At 44.9% G+C, this 26,160-nt stretch overlaps 2 protein-coding genes across 6 annotated transcripts; both read right to left on the reverse strand.

The window, feature by feature from the left end:
- Positions 1 to 3,533: 3,533 nt before the first annotated feature.
- Positions 3,534 to 11,084, reverse strand: REELD1 (reeler domain containing 1). The gene is made up of 5 exons (XM_071431488.1): positions 9,938 to 11,084; positions 8,148 to 8,299; positions 7,117 to 7,402; positions 6,391 to 6,454; positions 3,534 to 4,366 (listed from the first exon to the last, which is right to left on the reverse strand). Exons 1-5 carry the CDS (start codon positions 10,249 to 10,251, stop codon positions 3,773 to 3,775), a joined length of 1,410 nt encoding a protein of 469 aa, XP_071287589.1. The 5' UTR covers positions 10,252 to 11,084; the 3' UTR covers positions 3,534 to 3,772.
- A 3,502-nt stretch (positions 11,085 to 14,586) lies between these two features.
- LSM6 (LSM6 homolog, U6 small nuclear RNA and mRNA degradation associated) lies at positions 14,587 to 25,610 on the reverse strand. 5 transcript variants are annotated; one of them, XM_071431493.1, is made up of 4 exons: positions 25,475 to 25,610; positions 24,320 to 24,432; positions 21,141 to 21,254; positions 14,587 to 14,944 (listed from the first exon to the last, which is right to left on the reverse strand). In XM_071431493.1, the coding sequence occupies exons 2-4, from the start codon at positions 24,411 to 24,413 to the stop codon at positions 14,916 to 14,918; spliced, it is 237 nt and encodes a 78-aa protein (XP_071287594.1). In that variant the 5' UTR covers positions 24,414 to 24,432; positions 25,475 to 25,610; the 3' UTR covers positions 14,587 to 14,915. The 5 variants fall into 5 exon arrangements, with proteins under 5 accessions (XP_071287594.1, XP_071287590.1, XP_071287595.1 ...); XM_071431489.1 differs by lacking the exon at positions 14,587 to 14,944 and adding an exon at positions 19,443 to 19,618; XM_071431494.1 differs by lacking the exon at positions 14,587 to 14,944 and adding an exon at positions 19,443 to 19,618 and having other exon boundaries at positions 25,429 to 25,553.
- Positions 25,611 to 26,160: the final 550 nt, after the last annotated feature.

Genomic DNA, 26,160 nt, shown 5'->3' on the forward strand with positions numbered 1-26,160 from the left:
ACAGTAGTAAATCAGCAAAACATGCACTTAAATATACAGCAAAATGTGGTTTGAGATACGGTCCTTCATACATCATGTAGCAAAATGTTTTATTGAGAGAGTCACACGCACACTAATGAGGAAGGAGGGCTGCCGAGACAAGACCTGTGCAGCTGAAGCAGTTCTGGGAGAGAAGGGGCTGGGAGAGATCTCTGAGCAGCTCCTGGCCCAGGGGAAGTTGTGACTCCCCAAGTCCTTCTCTGCCCTCTCCTAGCCTTGGACAAGCTGGCAGGAGAGAGAAGGGAAGGCAAAGGAAGGAAGGGAGCCCTGTAGAGCTCCCAGACACCATGAGCCTTAAGGGCCTGGCAGGGGCAGTGAAAAGGTGCAGCTTGCCAGGAGGAGTGAGAGGTCTGTTCTCCTGCTCACCAGCTTTGCAGGTCAGGCTGCTACTTTGTCGTTTGTTTTTGCTGCTAAGCAGTTGTCCTTTTGGAGCTGAATGTTGCAGAAATTGTTAGAGCTTCTCCTTTGCTTTTTTACAGGCATTTGTCATTATTATTTAAATCTGAGTGAATAAATAACACATGTATCTGCTGAATGTTTTACTCTCTGGGTTCCTGACCTTGCTGCTTTCCCTTCCTTGGTTTTGTGGTCCTGACTATTTGCAGAAACTGTGCCAAGAGGGCTGGCCAAGATCTCTGAAATGCCTGGGGCTGCATCCCACACTGATCTGGGAGAGCCTGAGCTGGCACATCCCTGCTGACTGTGATTGCTGGACCCACAGGGCCCTGGGGCTTCTCCTATGAGCCTTGTCACCCTTTTTGGAGCTGGCCAAATTTGTGCATGTCTGGCTTTTTTTGCTTACTAGTGACAACTCAGCCAATGCTGGAAGTGTCTGTGATGTCCAAGCTTTGGATCAGCTGTCTTGCTTAGTGCACCTCTCCACATTACGTTTTGTTATTTCTATTTTTTTTTTCTTGAGTAAGTATAGCTCAAGCATTGCAATAGCCATTTTTACTGCCAAAACTATGTTTGATGCATGTTTGCCTGGTGGGGAGACAGGCTCAGGATAGGTGTGCATTAGCTGCTTTCAGTACTTCTGACCCCAACCCATGTCACTTCACTGAGGGATGCCAGCCTGGCATGGCCCACAGGTGACTGCAGGCTGAGCTGCCCTGGAGGAACTGAAATCCCCAGTTCCAGCAGAACCTCTGTGACCAGCCCAGTCATGCACCTAGAGAGAAAAATAAGGCAAGCCTTTCACTTCTCTCTTCAGTAAATATTAGAATGATTTGTGCCTTTGTTTCCCTAATTCTGACATTTTTTTCTCAGAAATCTGTCACAAGCGTGAGCACAGACTAATTTCCATGTAAGGCAAGTCAGTAAGAATGGGGATGTTTGAATGGTGTGTCTTTTAATAAATGAACCAGTGCTCGTGTTTTTAACAGCATTAAGAAGAGATAAGACCTCCATTCCTCCTGTCATGGCAACTACAACAAAGAGAACATCATTCAGAAGTCAAGAAAAAGACACAGGCACTTTAGGTCTCAGCCAAGAGAGCTGCAAAGTAGCAAAACTCATTACTAATTCAGAGGGGCTGTATCCCTCAGAGCTCACCATTACTGGTCTTACTACTAATAACACTGGAGCACATCAATTTAGCAGAAGGCAGAATGGCGTTGAAATGCCACTCTCCCAAACAAACACCTCCATGGGGCCTTCCCTTGCTCTAGTCAGCCTAGAAAGAAGCAGTGCAGGGTTGTGGGGAAAGAGCTGAGGAGAGGAAGGTTCTGGTTTTATAGCCAGAGCAGTCTGGTAACGTTAATCCTAGAGAAACAGCGAAAGAGACCACAGGTACTTGTAATTTATTCATAAACAGCTATGCCATCATAAGAAACTTTTTTAAATAATATGTGATAGTTCTTTAAATATTTAAGAATTTGTTGACCTATTTTCTCATTTAATTAGGATTTTTTTTTTTTTGGGCTGCATTAACAATGACTTGAATGCAGTCTGGTTTAGTCACTACACAGTTCAGCTACACTGGGTTACAGAAACATGATTTCTTTCTAAGGCACATGACACAGGAGAGGAATGCCATTGTAAGTGTCTAGATGTGTGCTTAAAAAGAGGAGACTTACTAGTAGGTAGGGCATAAGCTCAATTAGTGAATATAAAACCATTCACCTGGCATCCTTCTGAGTCCTAAACCAAACTTTGTCTTTTCAATTACAGCACTACCCCTGGTTTCTTTGCAGCAAAGGGCTATGGTGCAGTTGCCCTTCTCTTCAAAGTGCCCTGGTTAAGAGCATCAAGCTCATCTCTGCAAGCTGCATTTGTGAGTATGCTTCTTTTCTTACTCATTTCTTTTGTCCAGGCCTAGAAGTGAAGTTGGTAAAACCTTGTCCATGTGTGCAGCACAAATCACAGTGCAGCAGTATGGTCAGAAACCAGCTCTTTCTGAATGCTAATGGAAGGCACTGTTAGCAGAAGCTGCACTCTGTGCATCATGCTGGAGCTGGAGCAGAACTCGTGTCCCATCTGTCTCCTCTGAAGTCAGTGGTGAGGCAAGGGAGAATGTGAGAGCAGGGCTTTGACTGACTATCCAGCATGGAGATGGGCAATAGTTGGAGATGGCCACAGGGCCCTCCTGACAGAGGGGAAGTTGTCACCAGCAAGGCTGGGTGAGCCATCAGAGTCCTGTCAGTATCTGCTTGCTTCAGGGGGGTTGCTGTGGGCTGTGAAATAGGCTGCAGCACCAAAATGTAAGTTTGTTCCCCACTACATGGCTTGGGAATGATCAGCTCTGAGCTGATCCACTCTAGAAAAGGATGCCAGAGGGGTCAATTACTGCTCTCTGAAAGGCTCTAAAATGTACATCTCAGGAGTATCATTATCAGGCCAATTTCTGGCTCTTTTAAAGCTGCAGTAAAATAAAACTTTACCCTTGCTGCTGTCACCTCTCCTTCTTAGGAGGTGTCCAGAATCATGCTGTTTTCCAAGAGTTGCTTTAGGGGTCTCCTGCAGAAAACCACAGGGTCAGAGAAAAGTTTGCACAAACTCAGAACACAAGGATGCTGTTAACTTCCCATGCAGCCTTTGCAGGGCATCTCCAAAGTGACCTGGGAAGGGTACTTCTAGTCTGTGTTTCTGCACAGTGTCACTGAGTTGACTCAAAGTAAAAGATTAAATAAATGTTGGCTGTCAGGCTTCAACAAGCTTCTTCATCAGGTGCAAATGGACAGGAAAGATTTTCTTCCATTTGCACCTGATGAGGAGGCATGTTTCTCCCCCAAAAGCTGATGTCTGCCATCCTGTGTTTCACTCCATGGATCAATTCAGCATTCTTGGGATCAATGTTCTCCACTAATGAGTTATTGCTTTTTATTTTCAAAATGCAACTTGAAATCTTGAGCAAATATTTGTCATCTGAGGGATACCAAGTGCACAGAGTCAAACCTGTAAGTTCTTAAATGAGAATGGTTGGGTTTGTAGTTCCTAGAAAGAAATACACTAGAAACTTTTTTTCTGAGATTAAACAGGAGTCAATACCACAGTGCAGAGAAAGAATTTCTATTTTTGGCTACACCCTTAAGGCAACAGAAGAAGTGTATGTCACTGCCACAGTGACAGCTAATGAGCAGATATACAATATTAATTGCAGTAAGTTTAACACACTGAGCAATCTATCAGTTTCAATTTCCCCAGCAGCTGTAGTTTTGATACTTTTGCCTAACACCTCTGTCTGAACTGGCTGCTTTGGGTTTGTCTGCCTGCATGGCAGCACAAAGAGGGACTAAAGCACCACGGTCCTCCTGGTGCTGCTCGAGGGGCCGACCCAGTTGCACTGGGCTGGCACCAGCACGAAGCTGTTGTCCCGGGTCCTTCGGAAGCGCATCACCGCCCCGTGTTCCGTGATGGTGATGACGTCGGGGTCGGGCTCGCCGAAGGTCACCTCGGCCCGCTTGTGGCACTGCTGGGCACACACACAGCGCACGGCAGCTGCCAGTGCCAGGCCCAGCACGGCCGTGCAGACCAGGAGGATGCCAAGCTGGGCTGCAGGGAGTCGGGTTCCTCTGCCAGGCCCTTCCCCTATCCCGGGAACAGCAGGTTCGGGAGCTGGTCTGGTCACCCATGGCACGGTATTCCCAGCTGCCTCCTGCTCATCCTTGTCCTCCTCGGCCCTGGTGCCTGCCCCCTCTGGCTGTGGTGCCAACTCTCTTCCTGCCATTTGCCTTGAGGCTGAGGACAAATTGCCAGCGGTGCTGGCATCACCAGGCCAGGCTGTGGTTGCAGCAACACCGCCCAGGTGAGTGCGTACGTGCAGGGCAGAGGGAGACGCTGTCACATGTAGGGAGGCTTTCAAGATGGTCCCTCTCTCAGTACTGCCCTTTGAAAGCAAAAACATGCCAAAACATGCAGGAGGGAAGAGAAAAGGGGGCTGATTAGGTTCTCACTACCTACCTCATGGAACACTTCAACTCCGTTTCTGATGCCCTTGTGTCCCTCTGGCTTTAGATTAACTCCTCTCTATTCCCTGTTTACTCAGTAGCTTTTAGAAAATGAAGCAAATGCAACCCTCCATACCAGAGTTACCATGAGAGGAACAAGGCACCGGAGTTGGTCCCAGGGGCAAAGGCAGTGTGGGTTGGAGGGGCAAAGGTGAAGGGCACAGGTGGAGAGGAAGGTCACTGCTTTGTCTAAATATCTGCAGTTCCTGCTGTGGTGGTGGTGGTATTTTTCACAGGCATCATTATCACAAAATAATATCACTTAATAAACAATTCCCGCCTTGAGTGGCACCAGGGTCATGCTGAAAGGGCAGGTGTGATTTTCCCAGCCAAGCTGCAAGAGTAGGCTCACATGGACCCACTGGGATTCAGTATTCCCCTTCTGAGGCTATGGAGTGGATGAACATGGGTGACTTGGGATGGCCTTTGCCATCAGCAATTTTGGGGCATTCACATGCAACCTATAAACTCTCCCCAAAGCCTGTCTTGCTTTCTCAGTTTACACAGCCAGTCTGAAATCTTATGCCCCTCTGTGTTGCTTAACCACCCATTTTAGTGGGAATGTCGTTTCCTGCCTGTTTCTGGGCACTGTCTGGTTCCATGCACCTTCTTTTAACTGTCACAAAATGCCAGCTGCTCCACGCCAGTTCTGCAGCTCAGGTTTTGCTGCAGGTATCATCCAAGACTAACTGGGGAACAAGCATGCAATTTAGGAGGCCCCCAATGAATTTTTCCATTCCCACTATGCACCTGAGCCCCTATCCAAAACCTGCAAAATGTACTGGAGTTTTTAATTTGGCTCCACTGAGATTTGGATCTGGCCCTCAGTAGCTGGCACCTCTCCAGCCTGTCCAGCCCAGCAGGCTTTTTCACACATCCATTAATTACACCAGAGAAACTCTCACCCTCTACCATCATTAGTGATTTCTAAAGCTTCCTGGGAAGACAGCGTGACAGGAGCACAAAGCTGAGGTAGGAGCCCTGGCAAGCTGTGAAGCAAAGTAGTGGAGGGTCAGAGCACCCTTTGTGGAAGGGATGGTTTCTGAAGGTGCTAGTAAAATACAGTAGTAAATAGAAGACTTCCAGTGGCTGGACTGCAAACTATAAAGTAGGAGGCTGGCAAAGTTAGGACTGCATGTGTATGGGTCACTTGCCCTTAAAATGCAAACACCATACTGTAAGGATATGCTGCAGGACTTGGGACTTTGGGATAGAAAATGGAATTGCCTCTTAAGTCCTTGCCCTATCTCAACTCATTTCTCCTTTCTTTTCATACTTCTCCTCCTTCTTGCCTAATTTCTCAGTGGTTTTGTTTCATTATGCTCTTCTGATCTTTCCTTGTGCAAAAACTCATCCTTCCCTTTGGTTTCCATCTACTGCCAGTTCTCCAGTTTTCTCCGTGGCTATGCCAGGTGCTCGTGGTACATCTCTCCTTTACTTGTTCTCTGTCCTCTGCTCCTTCCTAAATATTTCTGGCTCATTCTGTGCCTTATGTCTCCTTTCTCTTTTATGTTCTGAGAGATTATTTCTCTTTCTCCTTTGGCACTTTGGAAACCAGGTCTATTCTTTCTTCTCCTTGTATTTTTCTTCTCTCCATCACCTGCATAGTTGACTTACCCTGTTAACTCTGTGTCCTGTATGTCTAAGCACACACATTTCCAGCAGCCTGTAGTCACATCTACATGAGGGAAAGCAATTGTTTTTACAGTGGGCCTCTTAAAAACCCAGGCAGTGGGCTCAAAAAAAAACCCAAAAAACAAAAAACAACAAACTAGAAAGAGACATTAACCCCAATTTCCAATTTAGGAAAAAAATTAGAACTTTCAACAGTCTCAGTGTAGTTTTAGCCACTTATGACACCTTCATGGGCTGCTAGGGTGTCCTCCCCAGTCCTGGTGCTTACCTTCCTGTTGCCTGTACACATCAAACACAATTGTAGGGTGGCAGCACTGGCAATGCTTCCTGCTCTGAAAGATGGACAGAGGAAAGGCAGGGTTAGCAAGTGACACCTGTAGCTCCCACCACCAAGAAGTGCTGCTCCTTAGAGCAGTTTTGGGATGCATGCAGTCAACATGGATCACACAACCTGTATTTTGAATTATGCCTGATCATTGATTCCTATCCCCATCATTTTCACCCACAATATGAAATGTTGCATGAAAGCTCATGCAGCCCAAACCTTCTAAAATTTCTGAGCAGACATCCTCCAGCCCAAATTTCATAATTGCTTTGCATCCTTTTTTTTCCTTTTCCCTGCAGATGGAGAAATAGGTCTGCTAAGTTCACTGTTTCACTGAATAGTTGTATGCACTTTCAGAAAAATGTTATAGCAGTCGATAGGTTTTATCACTTTATCCTTCCACTACCTGACCAGCCCCCCACTGTGCTGAGCAACACAGCGTTGGGTTCTTAGGAGTTTTGGATTTTCTCCCTGTTACTGTCTGTCATGTGCAATATCCAAAGGTTTATTTCTCAAAATCTCAGCAAACAAACACCCTCTCACCTCTCCCAGACACAGGCACCTTCCTACACACAGGCACCTTCCTACATTTTCCTTGTTCATCTGCTATTACTATTTTCCTTCCCCACAAGGACTGGAGAAACAGCTTTTCCCACCACCTAGATTTACCCATTGAAGCTGCTGTAGCTGGAGGCATTGTCCTGGGAGAGGGAACCTTGCAAGGCATCCACCATTCCAACGTCTTGGGTGGGAAGGGACGGCTCCAGCCCCCGGCCTCTGGACCGGATACTCCTGCTGGGCACAGCCCGCGAAGTCCGGCCCGGCTGCTTTGGCTCAGCGACGGGACGAGTCTCCGACCCGACACCAAAACCCGGCTCTGGTGCTGGTGTTGCCACCGTGCCAGTGGGGCTGGCAGGCAGCAGGGAGCCAGTGGCAGCTGCAGGAGAGATGGGACCTTGGCCAGCAGGGAGACAAAACAAAAGTCAGGGACAGAGGAGCAGAAGTCTATTGTCTTCGGTTTGTTTATTTCAAATCCCACTCGGTGCCAAGGTTTGCCAGGAAGGTTTGTAACAGTGACTCTTTTATTTTCATGTCACTTATTTTGAAGAGGGAACCCACATGGAAATTAAAGCAGCAAAGCAAAGCTGTCTATGTACTGGTCAAGTAAAATAATAATTAGTGGGCCAATTTTTTTTACAGTCAAGTAAAAAAATAATTAAAACTCAGCCTTGGTGCCATGCCAAAAATGCTGAGATATACATCTGATTTAAGTATAAGTAAATTATTGGAGCATCTTACTGACCAAAGGCTGCATAAATACAACTAAATATATACCTGGAGGGCAATAATGACATTTAGAGACAAGTATGTTCCTCTGTTTAGGCAACCTTAGTAATTACACATCCTTCTCTTCAAGAGCTGAGATTAGGTAAAGTATTTTAAGATTTGCATTGAAATCATAAGATTTGGCAACCCCATTTAATTTCCTGGTGCCCTCCTTGGAACTGGCTCCTCAAATACTGACCCACACCTCAAATACTGACCCCCACCTTCACATCAAGGAGCTCACCACGGCCATCACTGATCTCCTTGACAGATACTGGATTTAAATGGGTCCACTTGTGTTGGACACTTGGCCAGACTAAGCTGTAGAACTACTCTGCAGGGCATGTTGGTAAGAAAGGTTTGCTCACCCATACCTGTGGGGTGAGGGTCAGCTGGTCCCTGCAGGGGCGTGTGGGCTACAGCATCGGGCTTCTTGTCAGCAAGAGTCTTGTTTTGCCCTCCCTGAGCCACAACAGCAGATTCAATCTTTGCCCAGTAAACAAAGTATGACTGGACTATGGAGATGCTGTTAAAACATAATCAGGCGAGAATTTACTGGCTCTGTAGCATTAATAAAACATATGACTGTTTAGCTAACCACAAAGACTGCTTTAATCTAAGAGAGAACCAATGAAAAAGTATTTTAAAGGATTAGCCTGTCATACATTTTCTATTACAAATAAAAGGTACCAGATCCCATAAGAAAGATTTGGGGTGAAGAATCACCACTCAATAAATAATTAAGTTCAGCCAAAAAATGTGTGGGAACTTAAAAAAAAATATTTTAAAAAGCTGTATTACATTCATCATGTTGATAGAAGTACATTTGTAAAACTTGGACTAGCTCTGCTTACAATCTTCTGTAGGCAAGGAAACAACAGTGGTATTTATTAATTAAAACAAGCCAATGTAACTTGTACAAACAGTAGAATAGGTAAGGGGTAGAAAAAGTCTCTCTTCTCACCCTCTGATATTTGAGTCTGCCTAATCCTTTGCTTTTTGTCAGGTGCCAAAACTGTGTTGGCCAACCTTTAACTGCACCCCGAGAGCCTTATTTAAGCTGGAGATTTTGGGAGAATTTCAGCTCAGATTGCTCAGCTGCTTCTGAGAATTATCTAAGGGGAAACCAACCTGGGTTTTCCTGTGCCAGATGACACTTAGAAGGTGTTTTTAAGCCTAAAAAGGCATTTTTCCTGATGCTGTGACAGGATAAAAAGGAAGAGTCTATCACATATCAACTTGGAGCATAAAAGACCAGACTTGAAAGAAATATCAGAGTGGGTGTCTAGGACTAGGTCTTGTTGGGATTTGTTTGGGTTTATTTGGGGTTTTTTGTGAATTTAATAGTATTTCTTTAAACTGTAATAGTATTTTCTGATATAAAACAATGGCTAAAATTTGGAAATTCCAAGCAGCAATATTTCTGTTTCAATGAATTTTTCTTGAATCACGATGAGATGCTCAAGCCACAACACTCAACAGGACACTTAGGTTTTGGGAAGCAGCCAAGGATCTGGCCAAGTAGTTTCTAAGTGACTTTGTAAAGTTGAAATATAACAATTTAATATCTTATGAAATGAAAGGCTGCTGTGCTTCCTCTAAGGCAGTCAGTTAGAAGATGTTTAATTTCATTCCAAATCAAAACTCAGCTACTTGGACAGTTTGGGACTTGGGTGCAAAACAGACATGTCAAGTTTTGACACAGTGCTCACTGTTTTTCTATTGTGAGTAATTCTGTTTACATGTAACTTTTTTCTAAACTATGTCTTTTTTTCTCTTTTTTTGGTCTTTTTTGTTTTTGTTTTTTTTTTTTTAAGAAGTGATATACAAGATTATCCTTTAGGCAGGGAAGTCCTATGGGCTGTATTATTTACAAAGACAGGCAACATGGTCACAGTTCTCTCCTTATGCCTTAACATTTCTGTTTCCTAAAATGCTTAAGATGTCATCTTCCAGGGTATCTATTCTGAGAAAACAGTGACCATGTAAATAAAAGGCAGCACTATGCAACAGATATTAATGGTGATTTATGTACCAGCTGGGATATTGTAGCAGCATTTGGTAAGTATTTAGCTATATTGGGTTCAAGATACATAAACCACTGTGCTGGACAGCCTGTAACAGAGAAGACACAAATTCTGATTAGGAATCACCATGTCCTTACAAAAACTTGATGTCTCCAATGGGTTGGTCTGGTGCTTTCCATACGAAGGACAGGTTTCTCTTCAGTGACTTGTCTGAGTGTGTGACAGTGTCACCATCTTCAAAACAAGTCAGCAGCTTGGAACCGGGAGGCAAGAAGATGAACATGCCAGCAATTTCATTGTTGGACACTCTGCGAGCTTGCAGCATAAAGCCCATGTAATCCCGGGTGCTTCTTACTGTCACTTTTGGAAGACAAAACACAGGACACAAGGGGATTTGTCTTGCTGTTATGGAGTGAATTGCCTGCAATGGAGTTCCCAGAAAAAACTCCATTGGGACTTGGGCAACACTGCTGAAAACACCTTACTGCCTTTGTCCTCACAGTCTGTCTTGGACATGCTAGATACAGAAGGCCAGACTTTTACCTTTGGTTTTGCAATGTGTAATTGCACACAGGATTTGCCTGAGACTTCCCCCCCATCCCTCCTTGATGATAAGCTGTTAACCACATTGGACCAGGCAGCATGCAGCCATTTTTAGAGAAGGAGGTTTGGACACCGCTCTGTATGTGAGCGAAAGCTCGTGTTCTGCTCACACAGGGGTTTTGTTTTGCACAGGGATGAATGGGCAAGTGGCCAAGCTGGGGAATGGTGCCTCAGCTCTGTCTGCATCTGCCTGAGGAGCAGCAATGCCAGGGATGGGGAATGCTGCCAACCATGCCCAAGAGACAGGTGAGTCGCCCAGACCCCTTCCAGTGGTGCAGAGGGGCTGGGAAGGTGACTTTACCCACATGGGCCATCGCATGTAATGAGGTCTGTCTGGTATGGTTGAGACACAGTTGAGATAAATGAATCCCACCCAAAGCACTCGTGCTGCAAACAGAATTCCTCATGTCCTCATGACAAGAGAGGTGTTGCAGCTCACTCAGAGCAGTTATCCCTCTTCCCAGACCTCGCAGAGGTTAATTCCATCACTTGAGATAAGTTACCGTGCATTTTTCAGATGCAGGATTTAGAAGCTGTTCCTTACCTGGCACCTTGTCTCCTGGGAAGAAGAAGGACATGTTGGTGTGGACAGTGACGTAGTTGCTGTTGGAGCTGTGCAGCTGCACCCTCAGGTGCCTGGGCATCATGTCGCTGCAGGCAGAAAGGCTGGCGCCCTGCGAGAAGGCGGCCGCACAGGACACCAAGCACAGGGTCATGCAGGCCCAGCCAACAATGGCAGTGTGGGCTCTCCCACCATCCTCCATCCTACAGCAGGAAACAACCTGGAGTTCACTTCAAAGCAATGGCTTCCCAAATGGTGCCATTGATTTATCTGATCTCCAGAGCCGCCCTCCCTGCTGTCTTTAAACAAAAGGGAATAAGTGATCGCTGTGGCACCTGGAGCCACTTTGGGAATCCACAGCATTTACATTCTGAAGTGAACTGTTCAGGCTGGGAGAGGGAAGAGCAGCCCACAAGAGGATGGATTTCTTGTGAAGCTGCCCATGGAGGGTGCAGCCAGAGAATATTTGCTTTAAAAAATCTTGTGGGTTTTAGGAGGAGGAGCAGACTCTGTACAGCCACGCTCAGCACCCTCCACCACTTTCAGCCCAAATGTGCAGCCTGATCAATATGGGAAACATGTGCCCTTTGGACCTGCAGAGCTGCTGCAGGCCCCATCACATATGGGGCTGGTGCCCAGGGCAGAGCCTGTCCCTGCCTGCCATCACAGAGCTTCATCTCTGTGGTGACAGCACAGAACACTTTTCCAGACTGAACAGATATTGTGCCATTCTGCTTTTTCAAAATGCACTTTTCAAAGTGAAGATGAAGGATAAGTGTGTGGCATTTATTGTAATGGATATCACAAAGCAGGTGCTTCTGATTTTAATGTAGCACTTTCTACCATCTTTTCAACATGCCTGCCTTAGATGTCATTACACTTAGTCAATGAGTAAATGTAAATAAATCACAAGCAACAGAGGCTGAGGAGGTCTAGCTTACACCTCCCTCTCAAGCACCTCTGAAACTTGCAGCCAACTAACAAAGCACCACTGCGAGGGGACCAATTCATGCCCAGCCTAAAGCAGCAAGCAGATGGATGCAGTTTAACCTTCCACAGCCAAGCATCCTGCCACTCCAACCAGTTGTGTGCCAGAAGATGCTCGTGAGAATCACAGGAGCCTTTGCTAACTCTCCCAGCCCTGCTGGACCAGCAGCAGGATGTCTCCGCTTCATGGAGCCAGCCTCCCTTCTGGGCACCCCTAAACAGTCCTTGCTGGATAAAATTCTTGCAGGAGCTCACGGCAGTGGCCCCGAGCAGCAGCTCTTTCCCTCGGGTGTTGCCCGACTGTGGCGTTTCCCCTCCCGCCCTGCTGTGCTCATCCCCGCGGGGGAGCAGCGCTGCTCCCCGGGGCCGCCCGGGCTCAGGCTGCCGCTGCCGCCGGCGCTTACCTTGGGACACGCTCGCTGCCGGGCTCGCTGCCACCACTGCCCTGCCAGCCTGCCCAAGACCATCCTTTCAGGGACCTTCCTTGTCTGCTCCTCTAATGGGAAGCGCAGCAGCTGTTACTGCTAATACCCACGGCAGCTCTCTGCCAGTGCCCAAATCCTGCTTTAATAATATCAGGGGTTTTTTCTTCACATCCTACCCCTTTTTTTCGACTTTTTTTTTTTTTTTTTTTTTTTTTTTTTTTTTTTTTTTTTTTTTTTTGTGTATGTGTGTGTGTCAAATGTCCAAGTTTCTTCAATGAAAAGAAAGGCAACCAGCAGGGAAGGGAGGGGGAAGCCCACAGCAAATCATGGGGTTTGTGTAGGACACCCTGAAACTCCTCTGCAGAGGTGCAGGATGATGGGACTTTTTCTCCCCTGTTACCCTCTCCACACACACATCCCCTCTTCCATGCTGAAACAAAGCAAAGCCAAGCCACATCAGCCCTCTCCATGTGCCCCCAGCAGTGTGCCCTGTCTCTCATGCTTACATGGGATTAATTTTGGCAGTAAAAGAAGAATTTTGCTACAAAGGCTGGGAAGGTTCATCCCATGTGCCAGCCTTGCCAGAAGGAGCCATCAACACCCCACAAATCCCCCGAAGCTGGCACAGGGGACCAAACATGTGATAAGTGTGACTGTCCCCCAGCACATGAGCTGTATTCGTGTCCAGGCTGTCAGCCCGGCTCCTTGCCCGAGCTTTGCTGCAGCTGTGCTGGCAGTCGGTGGCAGAGCTGATCCTGTCCCTTGTCACTGCAGACTGCTCTGGGGATCAGGGCTCTCTGATGGCCTGACCTCCATCACCAGGCTCACCCTGCTCCCTGCCAGTGGCCCATTCCTGCCAGTTGTGCCTTATCTGTGATCCTGCTTGGGAACTGACCATTGTGTGAGGCTGTCCAGAGGGGGCATCCTGGTGACCTCTGCCTAGTTTGCAGATGCTTCACTTATTAGCACTGTTCCCATCAGCCTGCCCTGCTCTGCAGCCTGTCTTTTGGAAGAGACACAAAATGCCAGGCTGGCACTGAGGTTCTGAGGCTGACAGCCCAGCTCTCAGCAGTTAAACTGGTTGGAAAGTATGGAAACTGGTGGTACTGGGCTCTCACCAGCCTGCTCTCCTCTGCATTTGAAAGATGCCTTAAAATCACTGAATTTCAAGATATAATGTAAGTCTTGTAGTTTTCTTTCCTTTACTCAGGGGAAGCAGAGCATAGTTCAGGGGGAGGAAGGACAAGTTTGCATTCTTGATTTCGTTCCAGCTTGTAATTGCCCATCCTTTATACACAAAAGAGAATACCTTTATGCTGTATTGATGACAAATCCTTTCCTGAAACCAGCTAGTCTCTTATGGTTTTCTCTTCCTAACTTATTCCTAAAATCAGTGAGGGTCATTTCTCCACTGACTCCCACCCGGAAAAGAGGGAAAAGCGGCCAAGCGCAGACCCTGAAACAGCAGTGCCTGGTGCCCCCTGGAGAGCTGTGGGCAGAAGAGGCTCAAACAGATCCAACCCATGTGTAACAGCAGAGGATGCAGGGCAGGACTGAACTGTCCATGCTCATTTCCAAGGCTGCAGCAGCCTCTGGCAGGGCAGGGCATGCTGCTGTTCACAGGTTCAGCAGCAGCAGTCAGATGGCACTGCCTGGACAGTGTTAATTGCTGGGCTGATCTGAAATACAGCCTTACACAGCATTTATCCTCACTGCCTGCTCTCAAACACAGGAACTCCATGGCTTCAAAGCCACAGTCAAAGCAAATGTCACAACCATCTCCTCCTCAGAGATGGAAAAGCCTGTCACAGTCATTACCGTGACACGAGCACCTACCAGCAGCTTCCAACTGCTCATTCAAATGTCAAGTGACAGGCAGATGTTTCCAGGAAGAAATACAGCCCTCTCAGAGCCTTGGGTTGCATCACCCACCAGGACAGCATTGCCTCAGCCTCCTCTGGCCAGGGCTGTGACCTGCTGGAGTCACTTGAGCTCAGCCTGGGCTCAGCTCTGACTGTGGGGCCCAGACAGACCATGTGGCACTGCTGGAACTGGAGAGAGGTTTGCTTTTTCTTGTCAGAAACTTCTTTGTTAGCAGGAAGCTGTCAGGAGAAGGGGACATAAGACAACTTACACCCTACTTATTGTTTTCCCAGCAGCATTTGTGTAGTGGATTTCTAGAAGGAAAAAAATCCCCACAGACCACAGCTGGGAATTTGAAATAATACTAGTGTATTTCAAATACTAGTGTATTTCAACAACTGTGTATACTCCTTAATGATTTGATAATTAAGATAGAGTATAAACCATATAACTTGAAATGTTACTGATAAGTGTACTGAAGGATTATAAACCCCATAACATTGCAGGTTCTTTGGTGCAGAAACTCAGTCCTTCTTGCAGGCTGCTTCTACATCTCCACATCACCAGAGCACATCAGGGCCAGCAGATGTGGAGCAGGTGCAGTGGAGATCAGGATGTAATATGGGCATGGACATAAGAAACTCATAGCTGACACTCCAGAGCAAGCTGGTTGCTTCATTGACAGGTAGGGAAATACTTTGCTGCTGCAAGATAAAAAGGGTTTCAATGAGTTAGAAGTTCTCCTGGTCAGCTGGCAGTCACCTGAGTCCTGTGAACAAAGTTTGAGGGGGCTTAGGGAAGAGTGGGCAGGTTGATCAAGTAGAGAGCTTGAAGGTGGCAACAGCTGAGTTCAGATCACAAGGAACTGATCATTAAACCAGCAAAGCTGGCAGCACCACCTTATTTAAGAATATTTCAAGTCATCTTTAAAACAAAGAGCAGTGGCTAGCTGTGAGATGAGTAGTTAAAAACCCATGGTAGTCCCACAGGGAGAATGGAGAACTATGTCCAAACTAACATCTCAGGGGCTGAGCTATGCATGCCCGTGCCTCTGTGTTTGGGGAGACCAGGATGTTTTTCTGATACTTCTAAAAGTTAGGCAAAGCTAGGGCTGGCAAAAGTACTGGAAGGTCCTTCCACTTTTATCCAGTTGACTCTTCTTGCTGTTCTTCTGTCACTTACTGAAGTGTGACAGTGACTAAAACGTTGTAGGGGGATCCAGTATGGGTAAATGAAGGTGGTATAGAATGTAATCTTATCCCTTAAAGAGTTGCAGCTGAACCAATTACTAAAGATCAGGAGCAGGTCTGATGTTAACAGGCCACACCTGTAGCCAATAAGAACAGCGTTATAAAAGAGTGGATTGGTGGGATCTGGAGTCAGATGGCTGCTGCAAGGACCAGGAAGAGTCAGAGCTTAGAGGAGCTGCCTACAAGACACATTGAGGAGGTACGAAACTCTGGCAACACGGAATCCTTGCACTATAGTGATAATAGAACTCTTGATATATAAGACAACAAAATGTCACTTCTGGGAACAAACTGACACATACACATGCATGCAACATACATTGTGAGCCTCTTTCCCTTACAAATTCAAACCCAAATAACCCTTTATTTTATTTGGTAACTACTGCAACCTGGACAGCTGTTCTGCTCTAGAGGAGGGGTTGAGGGGAGGGAAGGGAGAGAAAGAGGTAAGGCCTAGCAACAAATAGCTTAATGATTGCTTTACTAAGACTGAGTAAGATGAGGAATACAGACAGCAGGTAAAATGCAGATGCTGGGCTCCTCACATGCACACAGCAGCAGTCAGAGCCCACATGGATTTCCCCACAGTGTGCTGCACAGAGCAGATGCAAACCATCCATAGAGAGCTGCTCTCCCTTTTTGCCACTTGAGCTATTTTATAATTTCCATACACAAAACCAACCCTCTGTTCTAAAGGATGATCTCCTGTTGCTCCTCTGTTAGACAAAGGCGAGGCCAGGCAGGTGGTGTGATTGTGGCACTGAGTGGGGGTGAGCTGGCAGAGGGACCCTGTGGCTGAGGGTCCCTCACTCAGGGTCAATACAGCAGCCCAGGAAATGCCCCCTCCCATCTGATTTCAGGCCTTGGAGAACAGTTTGGCACAGGAATCTGAGAGTTTGAGACTGCTGACTCCAAAGCTTGCTTGTTTTCAAAACCAACACAGGGCTGGAGCTGGCCATGGCTGTGAGCTGGGATATGAAAGATCAGACATTGCTCTGGCACCATCAGTCACATGTTGCAAGGCTGTCACTTTGCAAACACTTTCATGCTTTCTTATCTCCCAGGAACAACACAGCTGGGTTCCAGAGCTGTGAAAAAGCTTGAGGAACTAGTGGCCAAGTCATACCCAGAAGGGCTCTCAGTGGCTGTTTTGTCATAATATCACAAAAAAGACAGAAAACATTCAAATTGATGTTGAGCATAGGTTTGCATTAGATTCCCTTTGAACTAGGAACCAGGGGGAAACAAATTGTAAAAGTGAGTGGTCATCAGGGTATACACCTTTAAAACAAAACCTTCCTAGCATGCTCTACTCCCTTTATATAGGGCACTCCAGGCTTTGGTAGGGACCTGGCTTGCCTCCTTCTCCCTCTTCCAGGCTTTCTCTACTTTCCATGAGGTATGCTGTGCTGCTGCTCCCAGCCAGGCTGTTGTTTAAGGAGGTGTGGCTCAGTTTGGCTTTTCCAGTGCAAGAAACTTGTGCTGGATGTGGGTGTATAGCAAATTTACAGTTACTGCTCTTCACAGAGTGTCTGTGAACTGAATGTGTTGCTGAGGGTGGGGGTAGTGGTTGAATGGCCATGGTTTCACAGTGTGATCTCATTGCATAAAAGTTCTGACTATCAACATGAGTGCAGCTTCAGTCTTTGAAATTCAGTAATTTTTGTTAGTTTTGGATTACTTAATTTTTGGTACATTCTTCTAAGTAAAGTGGTAGACAAATGCTTTCAGGTTGTTCAAGGTATTAATGTTTCATGGGCAGTTCTGATCTCAATGAGTTTGATCCCAAAGTGAAACTTTTTTATACACAGGTATTGGGGCAAGAGCATCAGGATATGGTAAGTGATGTCACATGGAGAATTTGTAAAATGAACTGGAAGTCAGTGATTGTAGGAAGTAAATGCTTCATTTCTTTTGCTACTTTTGAAATTTAAATATGAATTACAACTGACCTTCAATGCAAATCTTCCTGTCTACCTCACACAGTAATGATGACTTCATGACCTAGAATACATTTAAAATCCCCTTGGCATGTAACTACATAGTATTTATATTTATATAGAGTTTAGTATGTGATTAGACCACCAGAAGTAGCAGATTACAACTGAAAAATGTTCCATAACTAGACTTGTAGAAACTGAACCACAGTCAAAAAGTTAACCATGCAAACTTTTGACATTAAATCAAAGTCTGCAAAATGTGTTGCTATACATATGTAGGTGTGTGGAGAGGGAAAAAAAATTAGTCTTATATTAAAACAAAAAGGCTAACAACAAAATCTAGACAGTCTCCAGGACTGAAAGCAGACAGTTACCTGCCAGCTATGCAGAGATGACAAGGCAAATGAAAAATTGCATGCCCCACTTGGAGGAACATCTTCATTTTTAAAAAAAGTCACTTACAGAAGAGCAAGTTGGTGATTTGTCTTACATCCTGGACCTTTTTCAACCCTTGTCAGAAAATGATAAATTATTGAAGCATATTGTACAGTAGCAACTCTATTTGTGTGTTCTATCATGGCTTCTGAAGTGCTTAATGTGGAAAGGTTAACTACTGACTGCAAAATAATTTAGAATTATTTCTTCATCTTTAAAACCAGTAAAATTAAAATTTGCAGTTCCCATTCTCTCCCTTTGATAACTGGAATGTTACTATTTCCTGCTTGCATCACAGCTACTGGTACTTGGGAAGAATGGGACAATGCTATATTCACACAGTTGTCTTGTGTTAATCCATCCACAACCAGAAGTATTTTTGTTCCTGGAGGCATTATAAACTGTCCAAAGAATAAAGCCAGGCTTCAGGAAGCTCCTGTAAAAAATTGGCTCAATAGCCTCAGCATGAGGTACATTACCCTAACTTATAACTTCATCATGAAGAACAAAAAACCATTCTGAGTGTGTGATGTTAAAAGTGCAGGAACACTCAGGTGAAGGAGTATCTGAATTTTCAGAGTTGGTTTGGGTTTCTTCTTGGTTGACTGCATGTAAAAGGAGAAGGTACACTTATAAATTGGAATAAGTATCCATGTAAAATTGAGCTGCTTTTATTCACTGTGCTTTGATTATCTGGGAGCATTGTTGCAAAATACACACAAACAAGTTCCCTCTCTGCTGTCAGCTCAGAGGTTCCCCCTCCCTAATGCATACCCCATACTCTAATGCACTTCTTCTCATTCCTGGCCAGCCAAGGGAATGTAGAGATGGTACCAGGTTGTGGGGGGAATGGATGGGAGAAAGAAGGAACTGGCTGGAGAGGACACATGTGGCATGTTTATAAAAGCTTTCAGATTCCTAGTGTATTTTCAGGAGTAGATTTAGGTATTGGTTAAAATTGCTTTTTACTGAAAAAGTCCATTGTGTTTGGTAGAGAAGCACAAGAAAAAGGTCACCCCAAGCAGAGGAAGGGTGGGGGGTACCCAGGCAGGAGGTGAAGTAGCTACTAGGCCGTACTGACATACCAACTGAGAGCTCTTCACCCCTGACTGACTTCCTCAGCTGGCACAGAGCTTTCTTTTCACCCTTAAGGCTTTTCTTCCATTTGATTCAATTCTTTCCCCACCCCTAACTGTTGAAGTGTCACTGTTACATCCCTTGATTCAATCCACAATTCAAGATTTTTTGGACAGCTGAACTTTTTAGTCGATGACTCTTACTAGCCTGGCATTTAAAGCTGACCCTGTGTTTTCCAAAAGGGACAGGTTATTGTCACCAAACCATTAGCATTTCCCTTCCCACCATCAGTTAAACTATTGTTCTGCCATTAATATAGAGCTCTGATTTGCAATTACTCCATGTCTGCTTACCTTTCAATCAGTACTTTTGTAACTGTTAGCATAATTAAATGAGCTGTTGCTTCAAATTAGTCTTGCAGCACTATTACAAGCTTCCTTTTGATTTTTCTTTTGTACAATGGAACAAAGCAATGCTTTGAAACAAAACCATTCAGGCAGTTTACTCACATTTACATTTATTTAAAAAAAATACTTAAACACTTGTGTATTTCACCTGTGGATTTTGAACTACAAATCAAATAGGGCTCATCACTTCAAAGAGGCTCACAAGTACAAAAAAACAGCCTCCTTCTGGCATCTTCACATCCTCCTCTTCTGGGTGCTTATGTACAACACTGTGAAAAAGAGGAAGTGGCACACAGAAGAGGGCCCTGGTAAATAACATGCAGAAGCCTTTTTATTTAAAACATCCTATTTCCATGGCATATAAATTGACACTGTAAGAGATCCCATTCAGCATGAACAAAGCCAGGCAACCTTTAAGTCTAAGTTTCAAAAAATGTCATTAGCTCTAAACATTATGTATTACTTTGGTTCAGTATTTATTTTATTCATAGCCCAACTATGCTCCAGCAGTTGTAGCTGAACAGAGCAGGAACAAAGGCAGTGCCCTGTAGTAATGCTGAGGGGAGCATGGTAAGAGTTCTTCAGCAGCAGAATTACAGGTGTCAGACACTAATGCTGTGATCTTTCAATAAAAACTGGAAATCCCAAGCACTTAAGGCAAAGCTAATGATTAGTTATGAAGGAAGAGACATCTTCCTCCTGCTTGGCTGATGATATCCCCAGAACAGATCCAGTCACAACATAAAATGATACTATGCTCCTAAACCTGCCACATGTCTTTAGTTCTCTGTTCAGCCTGTCCTTGAGCCTTCTGCCTCTCATCCCCTTGTTTTAACTTTACTAACAGATTATTTCCTTAATTGATTCTCCAGCTGAAATGTCACTCTAGGCCTTAGCATAATAGTCCAAATGCCATGCAAAAAGCAAGGGTTGGCCTTGTTTCAAGGATTATTTCTCCACCCAAAATGCTCTTTTACACTGCTGCCACATTCTCTTTGACTCTTTTTCTAACATGGGGTTTGGTCCTTGTGTCTTTTTACTCCATCCCTGCTTGCTGATCTCCCTTTTCTTCACAAGCAACTTGGTCAAACTCTGCTTCATTCACCTCCTCTACAAGTCTCTTCACCTCCAACTTGTGAACCTTTTCTATTTTTAGATACTCTTTTCCCTGGCATGTCCTGCTATTACAGCCTGATACCAGAGAGTCATTTCAGGAGCCTGGGATTGTCCTTGAAGTGCACTAAAATCCACCTACTGCACTTGGATATTCAAAGGCTCAATATTAAAGCATGAGTGATTTTTTGACTGGTGGTAAAATCTTTACTCAAAAGATGAAAATAGCCTTCAGGACTAAGGATAAGCATTCATTCAGTCCTGGAAAACTGCTTCACCAGAAAATATTTGTGTCACTGTAATATCTGCACTGTGGCATAAATTTATGCAGTAGCTTGCCTAAAAACACAAACTCTTATGGTGCAGAGGCCATTTAAGCAAGCAGTAAGTGCAAAAGAGTAAGCCTGTCAAACAGTAGAAAATAAGCTCCAATAAAGCTAGAAAAGAGCATGCTTCTCTAAATGAACTTCAAGTTCAGAGGAAAAAAGGACCACAGGAATGCAGAAAAGCACAGACCCTAGAAAGCGAAACTGTAAAAAGCAAATATTGTAAAGATTTCCAAGAAAGAGTATTAGCTTTAGGTTTACAGGCAGCTTACTTACACCTCAGCCACCCCTCAAATTCAGAATATCAAAACAAAATTTTCTAATGTGCAGTAACAGAAGGAACAGGAATTACCATTATTTCCTCGGATAAATGCATCTCCATATTTGTTCTTTAACTGTCCATTTACATATTCCTCAGTCTGCTCCAGAGCTATGTTCATATATCCATCCAGGCAAGCCAGGACACCTGAAAACAGTGGCAATTTAAAGAGAATCAGCTTGAGCTTACTTTAAAATAACAAAAATGCGCTGTGCTTGAATTGTACAGGAAAAAAGTGCCCCCTGTATCCTTATAACAAACTAAAAACCCCAGCGTGGACAGATGTTTTCAAAGAATTCAGCTGGAGAAAGGAATCCCAGGCACTCTGGTAGCAATGGTATCAGTTGGTGTACGAGTTGTGGGAGTTAAAAAAAAAAACTTATTAAGACATTATTTCAAAAGATGGACAATTTCCATATTGAAAGCTTAAGCTGTCCCTTCTCACTTGTGTTTTAAGCACACACCAAAAAACACGTGGGGCATTAAGTGTAACTGGATAACCTAGGGACAAAGCTATGTAAACTGAGTTGTCACAAAACTTGTGAAGGATACAGATGAAAAACAACCCTTTTAATAGAAGACAGCATACACATATTTGTCTTCATGCTTACAGAGCAAGGAGAACACTGTCTGCAAGTCTCTGCTTTGATATCAACAAAACTCTACACATTTTTCAACAAAGGCCACTGAAATCTTCCCACAAAAAAAAAATTACAGTTTCGATAATGCAATTAAAGAAAAAAATCTGTCATTTCCAATATTAGATTTTTTTTTGATCAGGAATATACACATTTTAGCAGCACAGAGGTAATACAGCTTTTTACAAGTTGTTTTATCTTCCTCTTGCATGTGGGTTTTCCTAACTTTATCCTTGCACAGACAATACTACTTAAATAACTTTTTCCTCTGTTTGAAAAACGCCTACTATTTACCTAGCAGTAAGACATGAAATGTATTATATTAGCTGTAATTAGGAAGAGGGAGAAAACTCAGGACACATTCTCATTTTTCAGAAATGTCACTGCAGGATCTTCTAGTTAATAATCAGGAATTCAACTTCTTCTGCCAACTTGTCATGGCTTAAAGGTTATTATTTTCCTTCCTGTTTTTCTCTCCTCTGTTTCCACAGACATAGGAAAAACTGCTCACAAAGTGCCACTAAATGCCCTGAAAAGACCCAAACTAAAGTCAGGATTCTTTTCCACTCTAGCAATCCTGAGGTATCCACACAGGAACAGAAAAAAAAATGTTTGTACAAAATTAAAACTGGACCATGTAGATTTACCTGAGCTACATTCAACTCAGTAGGCCATAAATGCAGTATTTTCAAACTCTCTTGCTCCTAGAGTGCATTCATGGAGTGCAGTTGTTTCATTCTCTTCCTACTTTTCTTTGTGTTTACTCTTATATCACTAATGGCATCAAATATTATCACTGCCCATCCTGGCTAGCAATTTATCTGTTTTATCTGTATGTAGAGATGTTTTAATGTACATATCCATATTTACACACAGAAACCATACATTAATGTACCCCTGATCATTTCCCAGGGCTCCCTGACTTGGACATTTGCAGCACTTGGCAGTGGCTGAAGACAGTTCAGTCACACATCAACACTTGCATGAGGCTGGTGTGTGTGGAGGCAACAAAAACATCAGCAGCACAGCCTGGGGGAGAATCTGGGCAGATCTGCAACAACAGCTTGAGATGCTGTTTTGGAAATGTTTGGCTTTTACAAATGCTGGTCACATTTCTGCAGAAAACAAACTAAGTGCATATTTTTCAAACAAAAACACTACACGAATTTTCTGTCACAAGATCAAAGGAGTGCAGGGAAATAAGGAAGAGAAGGGGGGGGGAAAATCCAGTGACAAATAAGGGTGTTCAGGGAACTCTTGTTCAATTAATGTGGTGTCAGACTGCAGGCACGTTAAACTAGCTCTGCTGAGGGGTAAGTTCATCTACAGCATTTACAAATGGATCTTACCAAGGGAGAGGTAGCAATGGTCCCAATGAAAATAGGAACCCAAATCTGGTTTGGCCCTGCCTTGTGTGTACCCTCATGTAAAACAAGGACTTGCTTTAATTGACTTTAATGATCTCTCTCTACATTCTCCTGCACTGAAGAATTTACAGAGAGGCAGCAAACTTCTCAAGCCCCCAACCCCACCTGAAGTGCTCAGACAATGTGGTTCTCAAAGAAATGAGAGACTGCAAATTTTGTCAGCTGAGAAACACTGCAGAGAAACAGGATTAATTACTCTTACAGGAGTAAGAAGTAAGGATTCTTACTCCTGTAAGAAGCCACTGCTTGCTCTGTCAGTGAACAACTTAAAACTGTCCTAGCACAAAGATTCCTTGTCACAACACCAACAAGTCTCCTCCCACAGGTGCCAAGCTAAGCCACTTGAAGTAAGGGTCTGTTGCAGAACCATAATGTTGAAGTCAGTGCAGAATAAAACTTCTTAATTGAGCACAGCAGAAGATACATGATTAGTTTTGACTGAGTTTGGATACTCTAAAAAAACTGGTCAGGTTGATACTGTTAACTTAATAGGAGCAGGACCAAGACATTTCACTGCACAGAGAAGTTTAATTTACTGGTTAAAAAAAATCTATAATCTTATATACATGAAGGTATGCTGACAGACTTGGCAAAAGCTACACTAAACTTTTTCCTGTATTTCTGTGAGCCTTGATCCAACACAGATCTAGGCAGTTGTTTAACCAAGAATGTCAAGAATGTTTTTCATCATGTAAGAATTCTGTTATGACTGACAGCAGAGTTTACTCTGGAGCTTTCCTGGATCAAGATCTGTATTACCTAAATAGAGAACAAAAAAGTGAAGAAAAATCTAGTTCCAAGAAGAGGTGTTTCTGGCCATTTCAGGAGTTGTAATTCCAGACAATCTTTCCAAGTATCAGTTTAGAAACTCAGAATTATCCAGTTTAATCACCTGTGACCAAGGACACTAATGATTTAGATCAGTAATTTTAATCTCTAAATCCCCTGTTGTTACCCCTCCCCCTTTGTCACTTTCTCCAGAGTTGATTTTTCTATTTTTACTGTCTCCATTCTGAGATCTCTGTTCTCATACTCCATTATTCTGGATCACTCTGCTTTTCTTTTCAAATTTATCTATCTATTCCATCTATTCCAGCCTCCTCAAAGAATTACTTTGCTCACTGTGAGAGACAGATGGAGAACTTACCTCGATAATCAACTCCAGAATTTAATTTTACAACAACTGGCCTTCCAATGATTTGTTTTAGGAAGTCACTGGGGGTTTGCTTCCGTAGACTCATCTTGATCTTCTCTGGTAAGCTGAGAAGTGAAGAGAAAACATTAGGATAAGAGACATGCCTCCACATTGTTTTAAATACTCTGTACAGACATGCAGACCCCTGATTTGTAATACTTTCAGTAGGAGAAAATACTGAAGGAAATGAAAGCAAAACTTTAAGGGCTGAGGTGGGGAGACAGAGCTCCTAAAGCCATTGCATTCAACTTTCCCTTTGGCATTTTTATTACTTCTGAAAGTATTACTAAGAATCCTTGTTTGCCACACTGTGCATCTTTTAAATTCCAAACAGTGCCAAAGGCCTCATCATCCCTAAAACCTTTTGCTAAAATTCTTTTAGAGGGCTAAGCCTAAATAGGTGTTTTGTGTCTTTAGGGGTGGAGGGAGCAGCCCATCCATGCTCTATACACGGAAGTCTGTGCGAGAACAGACACAAACAGAAGAAAAGCATAAATGTAAAAGCATGCCTTCAGATAATACAACAGACTAAGTTAAGCCTTGTGATTAAATGACAGAGGAAAGATGCTGTGATTTAAGAACGCAGCAGGCGTACCCAGTTTGGTGCAAGACCCCCTCTCAGTGCTCGCTTGACTTCTGCTCTAACATCGCTTTGTTCTGCGTTTTGAGCAAAGGCAGAAAACACCCGCACGCTGCCGACTTCATTCCGTTGCTTACCGGGGCAAATCACCAGGGGCGATTCCAGCCGTGAATCCAGGGATCCTTACTGTTTCCCCATCAACACCCACCGCCACCAGAGACGCCGGCGCCCAGGGCTGCGTCCCCTTCCCGGAGCACGCACTCCTTTAGAGCCGCTCCCCTCCGAGGAACCCTCGCGTTCCAGTCGGGCCCCAGCGCCCTGGGAGAGCTCCCGGCCGGAGAGCGCGGCTCCATGACAGCCCGGGAGCCCCACACGGCCCGGGCCGGCCCCGCACTCCCCGCCCGCCGGCGCTTCCCGGGCCGGCCCCGTACTCACCGCCCGCCGCCTCTCTCGGCAATTGCCGAGCGGGCCCCGCACTCACCGCCCGCCGCCCCTCTCGGCAATTGCCGGGCCGGCCCCGCACTCACCGCCCGCCGCCACTCCCGGCGCTTCCCGCGCCCTGCCCACCGCCACCTCGCCCCGCCCCGCTACGGCGGCCGGGCTGGACAGCCCGCGCAGGGCCCGAACGCGGCTGAGGGCGCGCCTCGCCTGCCCAGGGGCTCGCCGGGGGTGGGCCCCGCCCCCTTCACGGAGGTGCGCGGGATTTTTATGGCTTGCTTGGGATTCCGCACAAAATAACACCCCATCGGAGAGGAATCTTACAGGATGTCTTATGGAAAAAATCTTACAGGGTGTTTTGTGGGGAAAAAAACCCCACTGAATCGGTTACGTTGGGAAAGGCCTCAGAGATCATCGAGTCCAGCCTATTACCGAACACCACCGTCTCAGCCAGACCCTCCACCGAGGGCCGCATCCCGGCTTTCCTTAAACACCTCCAGGGATGGGGACTCCACCACCGTCCTGAGCAGCCCATTCTAGTGTCAAATCACCCTTTCTGTGATGGAATTCTTCCCAATGTCCAGTACGGCACTCATTCTATTCTACTCCAATGAGACCCTGTTAATTCCGAAGTGATCTTGTCCCTATCGGAGACACAGTGAGCACCTCACAGGCGTCCTGTTCAGGACTAGACAGGAAAGTGCTGAAGGTCATTTTGCAGAGAAATCAGTGAACATAGAAACAAAAGAGTTTGTTTTTTTTTTAAGTCACCTGG

Source organism: Agelaius tricolor, unplaced genomic scaffold (genome assembly GCF_023055355.1).
Source record: "Agelaius tricolor isolate 1412-34295 unplaced genomic scaffold, bAgeTri1.0.p SCAF_8, whole genome shotgun sequence".
Taxonomy (NCBI): domain Eukaryota; kingdom Metazoa; phylum Chordata; class Aves; order Passeriformes; family Icteridae; genus Agelaius; species Agelaius tricolor.

What these genes read in the sequence shown, in the direction of transcription:
- REELD1 (XM_071431488.1), bottom strand. Translation starts at nt 10,251, where the DNA reads ATGGAGTTTTTTCTGGGAACTCCATTGCAGGCAATTCACTCCATAACA. An exon ending in AGCTGACCCTCACCCCACAG is followed by an intron (nt 7,403 to 8,147) that starts GTATGGGTGAGC and finishes CTGCTGGCCAAG; the next exon opens with GTCCCATCTCTCCTGCAGCT. An exon ending in AGCTACAGCAGCTTCAATGG is followed by an intron (nt 6,455 to 7,116) that starts GTAAATCTAGGT and finishes TCCATCTTTCAG; the next exon opens with AGCAGGAAGCATTGCCAGTG.
- LSM6 (XM_071431489.1), bottom strand. Translation starts at nt 24,413, where the DNA reads ATGAGTCTACGGAAGCAAACCCCCAGTGACTTCCTAAAACAAATCATT. An exon ending in TTCTGGAGTTGATTATCGAG is followed by an intron (nt 21,255 to 24,319) that starts GTAAGTTCTCCA and finishes CACTGTTTTCAG; the next exon opens with GTGTCCTGGCTTGCCTGGAT. An exon ending in ATTTATCCGAGGAAATAATG is followed by an intron (nt 19,619 to 21,140) that starts GTAATTCCTGTT and finishes TCTTTTTCACAG; the next exon opens with TGTTGTACATAAGCACCCAG.